Source organism: Triticum urartu, chromosome 2 (assembly GCF_003073215.2).
Source record: "Triticum urartu cultivar G1812 chromosome 2, Tu2.1, whole genome shotgun sequence".
NCBI lineage: Eukaryota > Viridiplantae > Streptophyta > Magnoliopsida > Poales > Poaceae > Triticum > Triticum urartu.
In genome coordinates, this window is record NC_053023.1 from 710,136,360 (window position 1) to 710,152,463 (window position 16,104).

The following is a 16,104-nucleotide window of genomic DNA, read 5'->3' on the forward strand; positions in this document are numbered from 1 at the left end:
CATTAAGATATGCATACGCACTTCCACGTGGTTTGAGGTAAGCGTGTGACATGGAGACCATAATAAAACGTAGTCAACTGGTTAGGAATCGTCGTTCTCACCACCTAAATTGATCCAAATTCTTTGACCAAACCATGTAGAACGGATTGGGCACAGCCGATTGTTTTACGCCCCGGAGGCCTTGCCATTGACTGCATACTTTCAGGACGTACGTGTCAGATCATCCAGAGTTGACAACCGAGATATCAGAAATGTCGAATGACGCATACAGGCATACAGTTGCAAGCAAAGGAACCAACACATTTATCCCCGGACACTCGAAAGGCAGCTCCAAGGAGGCAACATAATCCTTGCTTCATGCCATCCTGATCCCCCGAAGTTGCTTCTTGATCGCCATGGCGCTTAGCAGCGGCATCCTCGCCTTGTCAATCAGTAAGTACGATATGCTCAGCGGTTGATTTATTCACTCTCGATTCTCAGGTGTTTTGGGGGTTAACAAACATGTTGCAGTTGGAGTGCTGGTGGCTGGTATAGTGACAGTGGTCGCCACGATCGCCATCTACCTATGCGCCAAGGTCGCCGTGCAGATGTATCTGCAGAAGGAAGACAAGCCGGGCGGTCACCGGGACGGAGCTGCCGCCGGCAGCACGCCGAGGGTCGTGGACGAAGCCGCCGAGGTTGAGATGGGAAGCATGAGCTTTTTCATCGAGGGCGTCCAGAACGAGCGGCCCGTTCGGTTCAGCTCGCAGCAGCTGCGGGGCTTCACCCAGGGCTTCGCGCACAAGCTCGGCTCCGGCGGCTTCGGCGTCGTGTACAGGGGCAGGTTCCCCAACGGCGCGCCCGTGGCCGTGAAGGTGCTGAACAGCACGCTCGGGAGGCGCGCGGAGGAGCAGTTCATGGCGGAGGTGGGCACCATCGGGAGGACCTACCACATCAACCTCGTCCGCCTCTACGGCTTCTGCTTCGACGCCGCCGTGAAGGCGCTCGTGTACGAGTACATGGAGAACGGCTCGCTGGACCAGCACCTGTTCGGCACGCCGGCGCCGGAGGGCCGCGCCATCGGGTTCGAGAAGCTGCACGAGATCGCCGTCGGGACGGCCAAGGCGGTGCGGTACCTGCACGAGGAGTGCCAGCACCGGATCATCCACTACGACATCAAGCCGGAGAACGTGCTGCTCGGCGCCGACTTCGGGCTCGCCAAGCTGTGCGACAGGGAGGACACCCACCTGACCATCACGGGCGCGCGGGGCACGCCCGGGTACGCGGCGCCGGAGCTGTGGATGCCGCTGCCGGTCACGCACAAGTGCGACGTGTACAGCTACGGGATGCTGCTGTTCGAGATGCTGGGGCGGCGGCGGAACCTGGAGCTCGGGCTGCACAACCGCGCTGAGAGCCAGGAGTGGTACCCGCGGTGGGTGTGGCACCGGTTCGTGGCCGGCGAGATGGACGCCGTGCTGGCGCGCGCGATGGCCGCGGGGGACCTGGATGCCATGGAGAAGGCGGCGAGGATGTGCAAGGTGGCTCTGTGGTGCGTGCAGTACCGGCCGGAGGACAGGCCGTCCATGGGCAACGTCGTGCGGATGCTGGAGGGGGAGGAGCGGATCGCCACGCCGGGCAACCCGTTCGCACACCTCGCAGCGTACAGCGCCGGCGCGACGCTGTCCGATGACACCACCACGGATTCCTACGGTTCTTCGGCTTTCACCGGCAGGTAGCTTCGTTACGTTTATGTGAACAGCAATTTGTATGGAAAAATATACTCCATTGTACAGCTTAAGTTAAATCATATACAGCTTAAGAAAGAGTTCAGGTCAGTGGACGAAGATCCACCCTCTTGGATGGCTCTACGAGAAGCGTCCCTCCACAGGAGCGCTCTGCTCCTCACCCCATTGCTCTCTGGCAGATCAGAGGAGCTCATCAGCGTCTCGACGGCCCGAGCAATCGGCTCCCTCGTGATGGTGCCGTCCGACTGCATCTTCTCTTTAAGGCTGTACCCAATCTTCCACACGTCGACGACCAGGCGGCTGTTGGTCGGCTGGTCCATGCCTATGGGAAGGGTGAGCATCGGAACGCCGGCAAACACCGCCTCCAGCACAGAGTTCATGCCGCAGTGCGTCAGGAAACCCCCAACGGAAGGATGGCACAGCACCTTGAGCTGGTCGCACCACGGCACGAGCACCCCGTCGCCGTTGCCGTCCAGCAGCGGCTGCACCTGAGAGCGCGCTTGGTCGTGGAGCGCCCACAGGAACTTGACGTCGCTCGCGACGAGCCCCATGGCGAGCTCGGCGAGCTGGGAGGGCGGCAGCGAGAGGAAGCTGCCCAGCGACACGTACAACACGGAGCCTGCAGGCTGCGTGTCCAGCCAAGCCCAGTAGGAGTGCTCGTCTCGCGGTTCTTCTTCAAGTGTGGTGTAAGGGATGCAGGGGCCAATCGAGTACACGCGGGGCGACGAAGGGTCGGAGACGAGCGAGTCCATGACGCCGGCTTCGAGCTCGTAAAACGAGGAGAAGAGCACGCACTGACCTGCCCGGGCACTGCGAATTCTCGCCTTGAATCGCCCTCGACTGGCCTCGCCGGACAAGATCGGCTGAACCTCGCGCATTGTTAAGCAAGCATGACCAGGGATGGGCTGATCCCACATCGGATCTGCAGTACAATTGAGCAACACGAAATCACACCAAATAGATCATCACTTCATCACTAGTAATAATGGGGGAAAGTTGTGTGAGTTGGCGCTCTCACCCTCGACGGCCAAGCTGCTGCCCGCCATGAGGCGCTCGAAGTGGTACATGGCGGCGAAGTTGGTGGCGGAGAAGGGGCAGAACGTGCAGGCCTTCACGCCCCTTCTCAACGCCATGGGCACCACCCACTGCAACAACAAGTCGGCCACGACCACGACGGCCGCCATCTCCGGTGATTGCAGCATCCCCTCGAGCTCGAGGAGCCGCTCCACGGGGGCCTCCATCCTGGTGTTAACGGCGTCGGAGAAGCCAGGGTAGTCGGCGGCGCGGCCGTGCTCCGAGGGGATGACGTTGGGGATGGCGGTCAAGCGGACGCGCGCCGGTAGGGGCGGCTCTGCTGCGCCAACCAGACCAACCCACTCCTCGGTGAGGATGACCGTGGTGGCGACGCCGCGTGCGGCGAGCAGGCGGCACAGGCTCAGCATCGCGTTGACGTGGCCGCGGCCGGGATACGGCAGTGCCACGACGTGGCATGGTGGGTGATCGGCGAGAGCGGCATCCGCCATGATTATTTGATCTGGGCGCGTCTCTTTGTTTTGTAGGTGCACGATCACTGTCCCGTGCGTTCAATTTGGATGGCTTTTCTTGGAGTATACGCTGTTGGGCCATAAAGTACTACGTACTCTGCAGTAAGTTTGTTGTTGCACCATAAAATTAATCATCGACAATCGGCTGATCAAATGGAGCTGGAGTATAAATTATTAATTGTTGGAACCTTAGCCGCCATGGGGTGGGTAGCTAGGCATTGATGGGTGGAAGAGTTGTTATTGTAGACACAGTGGACTTTCATGCATATATCCAAACGAATGATAATACGAGCGAAAGTACTCTTCTTCAAATGAGCTCAGATGAATAGAAGAATAAAAATAAAATTAAAATGTAAAAAAATTGTGATAAAACTTTGACAAACGTTCTAAGTGTTGGTAACTTTTTATCATAAGATCATATTCGTGGAAAGTGTGAGAAAAAAATCAGGGCTCCGAAATACTTCCGAAAGTAGCATTTTTGGAGTATCAGTTTTGTTTTTTGTCACGTCTTCCATGAATGATGAATCTGCTCTCGTAATGAAAATTTGCAAGCACTTATAACATTTGTCAAAGTTTACCATAAAAAATTCATTTTTTTATTTTTTTATTTCAGTGCTCATCGGTGCTCATTTGAGCTAGAGCTCAGATACTCCATGTCCCAATACGAGTCACTTTTATTTCCAGGGAGAGAATAACATACAACAATGTGATAATATGATTTTCTTTTGTCTATAAGGATGAGATTATTTGGTCGAGAAAATGTTCATCAACGACAATTAATATGGATGAGAGGGAGCAAGTGATCCTTTGTGCATCTCAAGATCACCAGAATGGAGATAGAAAAGATAAAGACCAGTCGGAACACTAAACTCACCAACCGCAGACCCATTTTGTAGCACCTGTCATTAGCCATGGTTAACTAGTGGCTGTCGCCACCCGTGCTGGTGCAGAGTGCAGACCTAGCCAATGGCAGCAGAGGAATCAAAATGTAATCAGATGCAGCAAAGGAAAAGGAAAAGCCCGCGCCCATCGCGCTCGTGTTACCCACGGTTTTTTCTTTCATTTGAGGATAATTACACATCCACGCCTCAATCGGCAAGGTTAAGAGGAATAATTTCCGTGCCATGGGGATGACCCAGCCAAGTATGACGGCCTTCATCTAAAGAGGGAGATAGTGCCTAGCTAACTAGGAGTAATTAGGGGATGACGTGTGGCCCAGCCAAGTGTTATCAGCAACGTACGCACACCGAAGCTGGAGAGGTCGCGAGTAGGCTTCACTAAACAGTAACCTTCCACTGTTGGGCTATAGGGTAATGGACGCGTTCCAACCGACAAACTGTTTGCACGTAGTTATCTCCAAATAGCACGTCGTACACGGGAGAACCGGACACCATATCCAACGCTGAAGGCATCTCCAACGCTGGCCTCAAACCGGACACCATATCCAACCGATCGGTGAGGTTCAGTTCATAGACACTGATACGAGAGCCGGCCATCCAACTCTGCCCGCATACATTTTAAAGAGGATTTCAACAAACTAAATGAAATTCATGCAAACTGGACGATTTTCATATAGACCGGACGAGGGCATTTACGCTTCGAACATATTTCAACTAAACTACAACGGGCTAGACTAGACTATTCTAATCTAGTCTATCACCGGCCGCGGTGGTGCCCATTTTACACGACATGTCTTCCCCATGTTCAGCAGCAACCTCACCGGACCACTGTGAGTCTCGAGCTAAATGCTTCAGTGGGAGGAAAAAAAATAGCCTCCGCCTGCGAAGACTGGATCTACGGTTGGATTTGGGGGGGGGGGGGGGGGGGGGAGACGGTCGCGGTGGCCTACGCACCCGCAAAGCGCACAATTCAAAGGTTGTGTAACCCAGCAAGATGGTTGCGGTGGCCTTCCTGGGACCCAAGCGACGGCAGCCTCCTATGGTCTACTTTTCCTCTCTACCAGCATGGTTGCGGACGTACCGACTTTGTCGTTGGGCGGCGGGGCGCGGCCGACGCGGAGTTGGCAACGTCGTCATCGGTGCCCCAGTCAAATTCCTTCGCTGCCACGTCAATCTCCGCGAACATGGTTTCTTTCTTCACCTGCCGGACACGGTGTCGTCATCGCTCGTGGAAGATTTGGCGGGCGGCAACGTAGGACAACCTAAACGGGTGAGGATGGCCCATGCTGATGCCACCCTGGACCGACAAGTGTGGTGGCGCTGGCTCCGTAGAGCTTTTAGGCAAGCTAGCCTGTACCCGACTGTCTCCCGGCCACCCAACCGGTTGCAATGCCGCGGAGTTCCTTCTTCTGCTTGCCGGAGAGGCTGTCCCATAGGGCTTAGGAGCTTGAGGCTATGGCTTGTGTGCTGCAAAGGGGAGATGGAGAGCGGAGGTGTGGTGCGGTTGTTGCACGATGCCTGGCCATGTTTAAATAGCGGGCAGATGCCAAGCGCCAAGACGCGGGGTGTTTTGATGTCTGCCGACATGCGGATAGACGTGTGGCGCTCGGGACACCGGAGTTGGTTTCTCGGCAGACACGTTGGTTTAATTGAGGTAGGCGGGAAGACGAATGGCATTTCAATGCAAAGGAAAGGCGCGTGCAACGGGCGACGCTCTCGGCGGGTGCGCCGCTTCAATGTCGGCTCTAGTGAGAGGTCACATCTGCTCTGGGCTGGCTTGAATGTGGCACTAGCGTTGGAGCAGCGCTGGCCGTTTCGAGGGGCAAAGGGCAAGTGAGAGGGAAAGGGTTTTGGGTGGGCCAAGGTTGTTGGAATCATGTGTGTCCCCCCATGTGTGTTTGTTTTGGGTTTCCGGGAAAAAAAGACATTCAGACCGGCAAGCGGACGGATACAAACCCATGTTAGATGAAAAAACGCGTCCGGACAACGAATTTAGGACGGTTGCCGGCGGTTTGAGGGCCCACGTTGGAGATGCCCTAAGGAATAGGTTGTGCTAAAAGAGCCATACATCAACCCTCCATCGACTCCACCCCTCCCTCGTGTGGCGGCACCGTCCCGCACCGGGGCTCCTCCTGCCGACACTTGAGGCCCTCTCCCATCACCCCTCCCCTCCCTCCACCGCTGCCGAAGGCGCCGCCAGGCAAAGCCTATGCGACGTGGCTGCGGCAAGGCTCCTGTTGGTCGTGGCCGGGTGTGGCGACGGCGGCGCCCATTCCCACTCCTTCTGCAGCGGTGGTGAATGGCAGTAGTGGCCAAAGGCATGACGACGACTGACAGTCGCCAGCGGCGGCTGTCGTGGATCTGAGACTGACAGTAGAATGGGGGGTAAGTATGAGGAGGCAAGATCCTAGCTATGAAGGAGTTGTACATGCGAGTTTTACGAGTTCAGGCCCTTCTCGGAGGAAGTAACAGCCCTACGTCTCGGTGCCCTGAGGCGGTCGACTGGATTATATGTATGAGTGAGTTTACAAAAAGATGCGAACCCTTGTCACAGAGGAGGGGGTGGCTTATATAGAGTGCGCCAGGACCCCAGCTCCCCTCCATTACACAGGGTTCAATGCTCATAAAGGAAAGGCGTTACTGGTAACGTCTACAGTAAAGAGTCATAAATGCTCATAATGCCATGGTTTAAATCCTGACCGTTGCAGAGTGGAGGGTTCCTCATCTTCTGGTGGTCGAGTGTCTTCAAGGTGGTCGAGTGAGTGCATCTCCACGGTCGAGTGGATGACGGTTTCTCTTCGACTGCTTCTGATTCTTTGCAGAGATGTCCTTGGGGAGGGTATGCTGGATAGGTCCACGACCCTACCCTAGGTACATAGCTTCATCATTAGCCCCCGAATGGATCAGGGTTTGAGTGAGGAAGGGGTTGAGAACACTTTCGACCCACTCTTTGTGCTATGAATATGCCTTGTCCTGGAACAATGAGTTGAGGTGACGACGTCGACTCCTTTCTCAATCGCCTTGGTCCATTCTTGGTTGTTGTTGAGTGAACTTTCATGGTAGAATTCCGAATGATGTAGAGGGTGTTTGTATTTAGTCTGACAGGTTGTTCTGCTCTCCGCGGATCTCGCGGGATTCGAATTTTGGGAAGTGCGCCAGACGGGCGGAACCGAGGTTATCGGGACGGATTAGGCAAGTCTCCTCGATCCCCGCGCCACCTTTTTCGCCACATACTGCGCGTGCGACTGTTGCGGGATTTGTTTAGATCGCTTGGGTCCACCGGCCAGCCACTCGGAGAAAGGCCTTATAAAAGGTCTCGGGCCAGGCCTCTGCTCCGCACGCTCCCATTCTCTCTTCTCTTTCTCCCGATCCCTCCGCCACTCTCGCTTCCGCCTCATCGCCAGACCTCTACTCGAGCTCGATCCGCCACCATGGGGAAGGAGAAGATGGCGGTGCTGGAACGTGCGAAGAAGGCGACCGCGAAGGCGAAGGGCAAGCGGACCAGCCGGGGCGGATCCTCGTCGAGGTCCGGCCTGCCGGCGGGCTGGATCCAGGGCGACTGGATCCGCTCGGCAATCACGCAGGACGACCTCGACGACCTGGTGGAGGGGGGATTGATCCCTCACAAGTCGGCTCGGCTCCCGGGGGATGAAACCGAGCCGCAGCCTAGAGAGGGCGAGTGTGTCCTCCTCGCCACCCACGTAGATCGCGGATTCTCACTGCCACCCCACCCTTTCTTCCGGGTTTTTTTGAACTTCTTTGGGGCTCAGCTCCACCATTTCACTCCGAACACCATAGTCTATCTGGCCGCTTTCGTGTCCATGTGCGAAAACTTCTTGGGCTGTCGACCGCACTGGGGGCTTTTCAAACACATCTTCACTTGCCGCTCCCAGTCAGTCAAAAAGGCCAAGTCGAGTGACGAGAGGACGCGGGTGATCTAGATGTGCGGTGGTCTAGGGATCCAGATGAGGAGTAAGAGTACCTTCCCAGCCATGATCCTTCCTGACTTGGTCCGGGGCTGGCAGTCGACTTGGTTCTACTGCAAGGATCAGCCGACCCCTGGCCAGTCGAGTGGACTTCCTCCTTTTTCCTTGGCTCGAGTGGAGAAGCCTGCTCCCCTGAAGGTAGTTCCAGAAGAGAAGGCGCATGCCAAGGTGCTGGTTGAACGGGTCATCCAGCTTGTCTGCGGCGGAGTGACCGGGATGGATCTGCTGGAGGTATTTCTTGGTCGACGCATCCAACCTCTTTAGGCACGCGATCATCCGATGTGGATGTACTCTGGGCTCGAGGATACCACTCGGATCCACCCGGAGGAGGTCAGCGAGGATATCTTGGAGAACTGGTTGAGGGGAATCACCGGCAACAAAGACAACCCTCGGGGGTCCAGGAGGGTGATTCCATTCGACAACTCGCACTAGCTGGAGCAGGTATATTTCTGTTTTATCAAGTATCTTTCCGATTCACCATGTGATGTGTTGTTTGTGGTCGATTGAGTTTCCTTTGATTGTTGTCCTTTCAGGCCCTCATCCAAATGTACTCGATGCCCAACGGAGTGCAGGACCCAGGCGCTGAGGAAGAAGGGAGCGGGGGCAAGAGCGGCGAGGAGCATTCGGAAGCCGAAGAGGACGAGGAGAGCGATGAATCGACTGATGAGGAAGAAGTCGACTCGCCTCCTCGCAGGGAGAGGAGGTCCAAGCACACTCATGACCCGGCACGCGCTCCGGACTTGGCGGCTACGCCGATCGGGCAGTCCTCGAAGCGCCCCAGGACGTCTTCCCCGACGCCGATTGAGAAGGCTCCAAAGCAATCCAAGGTCGCGCCGCTTCCAGCGCCGAAAGTGCCGAAAGCCATCTCTTCCAAACCGCCCAAAGCTTTGCCCCGGATCAAAGTGACCGTTCCTAGTATCTCCGGGTAACCATCTGACTTGTCCTTTATGTGGATTCGATTAACTGGGTGTAACCGATCGAATGCAGGCCTTTGCAATGATGCTACGTCAGGGACCTCTTCATACCAGTACCGGGACGAGGAAATGGAGGATGCGGTAACCTCCAACCCAGGTATAAACTCTTACGATTTCGATTCTTGATCCTTTTAGGGTCGAGTGGTTCACTTGGGGTCGAATGTTCTGTCTTGCAGCTCCACCCAACATCATTGATCTTCCGGACAATGACGAAGATGTGGCTCCTAAGCCTAGGAAGAGCAAGAAGGTAACAGCTGGCAGGGTGGCTCGGCAAGAACCAACTGCAACGCCTCCCGTCCATCAAGCTGAAGACGCGGGCAGGGCCACTGTGACGTTCGCTGCACCCTTGCCGACTGGGCATCCCACGCAGTCGACCACGCCTGTGGTTCCTTCAACTATCCAACTCCACACCACAGAGCTTCAAGCAGCCGCACCTGGGTCGTCTGCACACTTTTTCACCAGCTACCCCGTCCCAGACAACCAGTCGGAAGCGGCTGCGGAAGCCATCCGACAGGCTGATATGATGATGGAGCGGGTGAAGATAGTGCACAAGAGCAGTCAGGCTTCCTACGACGCTAGTGCCGCCCTTTGGGCCAATGTCCAGGTGAGTAGACTTTCTGACTGTTTTTGTTCTCGAAAAATCTTCTTTTGCACAATCTCTTGTTGTTCGCGTTGAATTAGAGCACCCACTGGGTGTTGCTGTCGTTTTTGGTAGTTTCGCTCTTCCACTCGGTCTGGGCAAGTGGGACTAGAACTAGTGGGGGCACGCTAAGTGCACCCACTGGGTGTAGTCCCCGAGACCACGGTCGACTGCTGGCAGTCAACTGTGGTCTGAGTTCTTCTTTCTTGACGGCGCAATTGTGCTTTCTCTCTTCTTCTTTGTTTTTGCACTCGACTCCGGCGTGCCGGTCGAGTCAGATCAGAACCGGTGGGGGCACGCCAAGTGCACCCACTGGGTGTAGTCCCCGAGACCGCGGTTGACTGCTGGCACTCGACTGGGGTCTGAACAGCTTGTTGCCCACTTCTTTAGGTTTTATTCACTCGGAAATGAACTGCCTTCGAACCTATTGATTGATCTGTCTCTTGCCTCATGCAGAAGTCTTGTACTCTTATCTCCAAGTTTGCCGAACTCGAAGAGAAGCAGAGGAAACTCAACTTAGACTTGGAATTGGCTCAGCAAAATCTGAAAAAAGCTCAAGACGAGGCCGTTGGTATGGAAGGTAACTGATTGCCGACTGAATTTCAATATATCTCTTTGATCTCTTCTTTGATTTGATTACTTCTTTGCAGAGAAAATGAAGTTGGCTCTGGACAAGAAGGACTCAGACCTCGCCGCCGTGCAAAAAGCAGCCCAAGACAAAACCGCTCTCGCAGACAAGAAGCTTGCTTCAGTCAGAACGCTTGAAGGAGAGGTGAATAGACTGAAATCTTGTCTTAATGAAGCTAACCGCGAAGTGACCAGCCTGAAGAAGGACAAGGTCGTCCTGAACCAAAAGTTGGAGCCTGCGATCCACAAGAGGAATGACACAGAAGCTTATCTGAGGACCCTCGCCAAGAAGCTTTATCTCCTGCTGGAAGGTATTTCTTTTAATCTGACTGCTTTGATGCTTGCAATTGGGTCTTGCTCAGTTGATGGACTGACTTTTGGCTGCAGAACTCTGCCAAGACTTCGGCGAAGAAACTGGAAGGGTCGAGATGTGTTTGGACCCTATCGCCTCCCCAGTCTGCGACGAAACTACGATGAACGTGCTCCGACTGGAGTCCCGTATCGCCAGCGCCACAAGTTACCTCGCATGCCTGAAGGAGGTTGTCTCTTGAATCGACTTGACGCTTTGGCCGGGGGCGACGCTTCAGAATGATCTGGAATCTCTGATGACTCGTCTGAACGAGATCCCTGACCGAGTGCAAGAATGGAAGAAATCCTCCGCCCGGTGTGGTGCTGATGTGGTGCTGTCCTTGGGGCGAGTCCATTGCAAGGAGGCTCATGAAGACAAGCTGGCTGCGATCAAAGTTGCTAACACCAAAAAGCACGACTTCCAGTCCTTCATGGAGACTTTCATTGCTGCCGCCACTCGGATCGCTGATGGGATCGATCTGGACTCATTTGTGGAGCCTGCCAGCCCTCCTCCGGCCGAGTGAACAATCTTATGAAACTTGGATACGCTTTAAATTTGCCTCGGAATGCCGAGTGGTTTCTGTAACCGTTAAAATCCTTCGGGCTTGGTGCCCGAGTACTTTTGATTCGCTGCTTGGAACCTTTTAGGATTTATTTGAATTTGGTTTATCTCCGAATGTGCTTGTGTGTGCCTCCAGATGGACTTTGCTCACTGCACCTCGTCGCCCTTGCGGATAGGGATGGAGCGGATTTTGTATTTGTGCCGCAGCTCCGAAGGAGAAGGTTGCAGTCGACCTGCACCTTGTCGTCCTTGCGGATAGGGATGGAGAGGACGTTGTATTTGTGTCGCAGCTCCGAAGAAGAAGGTTGCAGTCGACTTGCACCTCGTCGTCCTTGCGGATAGGGATGGAGCGGACGTTGTATTTGTGCCGTAGCTCTGAAGGAGAAGGTTGCAGTCGACCTGCACCTCGTCGTCCTTGCAGATAGGGATGGGTCTCAAACTTAGGCGAGTACTGGACTGCAGCTAAGCCCCCGAGTGGGAGGATTGCTCTCCACTTGGTAGGATTTCTTCAAACTTAGGCGAGTGCTGGACTGCCGTTAAGTCTCTTAGTGAGAGAACTTAGGCGAGTGCTCGACTGCAGCTAAGCCCCCGAGTGGGAGGATTGCTCCCTACTCGGTAGGATTTTTTTTCAAACTTAGGCGAGTGCTGGACTGCCGTTAAGCCTCTTAGTGAGAGAACTTAGGCGACTGCTCGACTGCAGCTAAGCCCCCGAGTGGGAGGATTGCTCTCCACTCGGTAGGATTTTTTCAAACTTAAGCGACTGCTGGACTGCCGTTAAGCCTCTTAGTGAGAGAACTTAGGCGAGTGCTCGACTGCAGCTAAGCCCCTGAGTGGGAGGATTGCTCTCCACTCGGTAGGATTTTTTTCAAACTTAGGCGAGTGCTGGACTGCCGTTAAGCCTCTTAGTGAGAGAACTTAGGCGAGTGCTCGACTGCATCTAAGCCCCCTGAGTGGGAGGATTGCTCCCTACTCGGTAGGATTTTTTCAAACTTAGGCGAGTGCTGGACTGCCGTTAAGCCTCTTAGTGAGAGAACTTAGGTGAGTGCTCGACTGCAGCTAAGCCCCCGAGTGGGAGGATTGCTCTCCACTCGGTAGGATTTTTTCAAACTTAGGCGAGTGCGGGACTGCCGTTAAGCCTCTTAGTGAGAGAACTTAGGCGAGTGCTCGACTGCATCTAAGCCCCCCGAGTGGTAGGATTGCTCACTACTCGGTAGGATTTTTTCAAACTTAGGCGAGTGCTGGACTGCCGTTAAGCCTCTTAGTGAGAGATCTTAGGCGAGTACTCGACTGCAGCTAAGCCCCCGACTGGGAGGATTGCTCCCCACTCGGTAGGATTTTTTAAAACTTAGGCGAGTGCTGGACTGCCGTTAAGCCTCTTAGTGAGGGAACTTAGGCGAGTACTCGACTGCAGCTAAGCCCCCGAGTGGGAGGATTGTTCCCCACTCGGTAGGGTTTTTTCAAACTTAGGCGAGTGCTGGACTGCCGTTAAGCCTCTTAGTGAGAGAACTTAGGCGAGTGCTCGACTGCAGCTAAGCCCCCGAGTGGGAGGATTGCTCCCTACTCGGTAGGATTTTTTCAAACTTAGGCGAGTGCTAGACTGTCGTTAAGCCTCTTAGTGAGAGAACTTAGGTGAGTACTCGACTGCAGCTAAGCCCCCGAGTTGGAGGATTGATCTCCACTCGGTAGGATTTTTTCAAACTTAGGCGAGTGCTGGACTGCTGTTAAGCCTCTTAGTGAGAGAACTTAGGCGAGTACTCGACTGTAGCTAAGCCCCCAAGGATTGCTCTCCACTCGGTAGGATTTTTTCAAACTTAGGCGGAACGGATTCGCGACTAAGCCCACCCACTAGGGGATTTCAGAAGTAAATAAGAACAACACAATCAAATGAGAGAGACGTAAGCTCTTATCTTTTATAAACGAATTACAAAAGGTGTTTGTCGGTGTCAAAACCGACGGATCTCGGGTAGGGGGTCCCGAACTGTGCGTCTAGGCCGGATGGTAACAGGGGGCAAGGGACACAAAGTTTTACCCAGGTTCGGGCCCTCTTGATGGAGGTAAAACCCTACGTCCTGCTTGATTAATATTGAAGATATGGGTGTTACAAGAGTAGATCTACCACGAGATCAGAGAGGTTAAACCCTAGAATCTAGCCTACGGTATGATTGTATGTTGTGATTGTTGTCCTGCGGACTAAAACCCTCCAGTTTATATAGACACCGGAGAGGGTTAGGGTTACACAAGGTCGGTTACAAAGGAGGAGATATCCATATACGTATTGCCTAGCTTGCCTTCCACGCCAAGTAGAGTCCCATCCAGACACGAGACAAAGTCTTCAATCTTGTATCTTCATAGTCTAACAGTCCGGCCAATGGAGATAGTCCGGCTGTCCGGAGACCCCCTAATCCAGGACTCCCACAGTAGCCCCTGAACCAGGCTTCAATGACGATGAGTCCGGCGCGCAGTTGTCTTCGGCATTGCAAGGCGGGTTCCTTCTCCGAATACATTACAGAAGAAGTTGAATACGAGGATAGTGTCCGACCCTGCAAAATAAGTCCCACATTTCACCGCAGAGAGAATAATGTTTTTTTCACAGATCTAATTTGCTGGCTTGTTTTGACAGCATGACGTCATGTCATGGCCCGGTGACTATTTCAACCGTTTCTTTTAACGAGCCCCGCACATAACGTGAGGCAGTTTTTCGACACGTCTTGTCAAAGAAGAGATCGTGTCCCCTTATTACGGGGTTCTCATCAATATGGGCGTGGGTAAACCAACCGCGCCATCAATTGCGGCGCTTGGGGGATAAGCGAGTTTTACTAGGCAAGTGGGGACGTTTAATTTTGTCCGCCCATATAAAGGGATAAGGATTCACCTTTCTATCCACGCCTTCTTCCTCCTCTGCTCATTTGCTCCCGCACACTCGAGCTCTAGCGCCCAAGTCCTCACTTCCATCTCAACCTTCTCCAACCATGTCCAGAGCGGGAGGCAAGTGGATGGTCTCCTCCGTCACGGAGGGAGACGTCAAAAAACTGAGGAGAGCCAGATACCTGCTGATATGTCTCCGATGTATCTATAATTTTTGATTGCTCCATGCTATATTATCTACTGTTTTGGACTATATTGGGCTTTATTTTCCACTTTTATATTATTTTTGGGACTAACCTATTAACCGGAGGCCCAGCCCAGAATTGTTGTTTTTGCCTATTTCAGTGTTGAGACCGATGAATTGTGGGTTTATGATCAAGTCTATCTATGAACAATATTTGAATCTTCTCTGAATTCTTTTATGTATGATTGGTTATCTTTGCAAGTCTCTTCGAATTATCCGTTTGGTTTGGCCAACTAGATTGGTAGTTCTTGCCATGGGAGAAGTGCTTAGCTTTGGGTTCGATCTTGCGGTGTTCTTTCCCAGTGACAGAAGGGGCAGCAAGACACGTATTGTATCGTTGCCATCGAGGATAACAAGATGGGGTTTATTTCATATTGCATGAATTTATCTCTCTACATCATGTCATCTTGCTTAAAGCGTTACTCTGTTTTTAACTTAATACTCTAGATGCATGCTGGATAGCGGTCGATGAGTGGAGTAATAGTAGTAGATGCAGAATCGTTTCGATCTACTTGTCATGGACGTGATGCCTATATACATGATCATGCCTAGATATTCTCATAACTATGCTCAATTCTATCAATTGCTCAACAGTAATTTGTTCACCCACCGTAGAAAACTTATGCTCTCGAGAGAAGCCACTAGTGAAACCTATGGCCCCCGGGTCTATTCTCATCATATCAATCTCCATCACTTTAATCTTGTTTTGTTTTTACTTTGCCTTTTACTTTTCACTTTGCATCTTTATATCAAAAATACCAAAAATATTATCTATCGGATCTCACTTCCGTAAGTGACCGTGAAGGGATTGACAACCCCTAATCGCGTTGGTTGCGTTGAGCTCTCTGTGTTGTGTAGGTACGAGGGACTTGCGCATGGCCTCCTACTGGATTGATACCTTGATTCTCAAATACTGAGGGACATACTTACGCTACTCTGCTGCATCATCCCTTCCTCTTCGGGGAAAACCAACGCAAGCTCAAGACGTAGCAAGAAGGATTTCTGGCGCCGTTGCCGGGGAGTCTACGCAGAAAGTCAACATACCAAGTACCCATCACAATCCCTATCTCCCGCATTATATTATTTGTCATTTGCCTCTCGTTTTCCTCTCCCCCACTTCACCCTTGCCGTTTTATTCGCCCTCTCTCTCTATCCTCCCTCTCTATTTGCCTCTTCTGGCCCGTTTGCTTTTTGTTTGCTCGTATGGTTGGAATAGTCATTTATTTATTACTAAACAGAGAACCTAAGATTTATGGATCCTCATCCGCTTGCTAATCTTTTTAAGAGATCCAGTTATGTTGAACCAATTGCTAGTGAGTTTTGTGCACTAGATTATCTTTATGAAGTTTTGCTTGAAATTTGTGAATCTAAAAATTGCGATGAAGTATGTTATGAAGTGATTCACGATAGATCTTTGAATAAAAAGCATGATTGCAATGATGTTATTATAAATTATATTAATGAAAATTGTGCTAATAATATGCAAAACCTAAGCTTGGGGATGCTAGTTTTGTTATGTCCTCTACTTGTTGCAATGATCATGATTGGGGTGATTCTTCTTTTGATCTTGAAAATTTATTTAAACCCCATGATAAATATGAGATTGATTATAATGTTTGAAATAATATTGAAAGTGGGTTTGGAAGAATGTCAACTTTAGATCCCACATATTTAGAGAATGTTCAATCTTA

General features: G+C 52.4%; 2 protein-coding genes across 2 annotated transcripts; one reads left to right on the forward strand and one right to left on the reverse strand.

Moving 5' to 3' along the window:
* The first annotated feature begins 213 nt into the window (after window positions 1-213).
* On the forward strand, window positions 214-1,715 carry LOC125539980 (LEAF RUST 10 DISEASE-RESISTANCE LOCUS RECEPTOR-LIKE PROTEIN KINASE-like 2.2). The gene is made up of 2 exons (XM_048703538.1): window positions 214-432; window positions 511-1,715. Exons 1-2 carry the CDS (start codon window positions 396-398, stop codon window positions 1,713-1,715), a joined length of 1,242 nt encoding a protein of 413 aa, XP_048559495.1. The 5' UTR covers window positions 214-395.
* Window positions 1,716-1,783: 68 nt separating this feature from the next.
* On the reverse strand, window positions 1,784-3,423 carry LOC125539979 (UDP-glycosyltransferase 87A2-like). The gene is made up of 2 exons (XM_048703537.1): window positions 2,743-3,423; window positions 1,784-2,646 (listed from the first exon to the last, which is right to left on the reverse strand). Exons 1-2 carry the CDS (start codon window positions 3,245-3,247, stop codon window positions 1,784-1,786), a joined length of 1,368 nt encoding a protein of 455 aa, XP_048559494.1. The 5' UTR covers window positions 3,248-3,423.
* Window positions 3,424-16,104: the final 12,681 nt, after the last annotated feature.

Bases quoted from the DNA above. Each gene is read 5' to 3' on its own strand.
- LOC125539979 (XM_048703537.1), bottom strand. From the start codon at position 3,247: ATGGCGGATGCCGCTCTCGCCGATCACCCACCATGCCACGTCGTGGCA. The intron at 2,647-2,742 runs GTGAGAGCGCCA...ATTGTACTGCAG, and splicing joins CAGCAGCTTGGCCGTCGAGG to ATCCGATGTGGGATCAGCCC.
- LOC125539980 (XM_048703538.1), top strand. From the start codon at position 396: ATGGCGCTTAGCAGCGGCATCCTCGCCTTGTCAATCA. The intron at 433-510 runs GTAAGTACGATA...AACATGTTGCAG, and splicing joins CATCCTCGCCTTGTCAATCA to TTGGAGTGCTGGTGGCTGGT.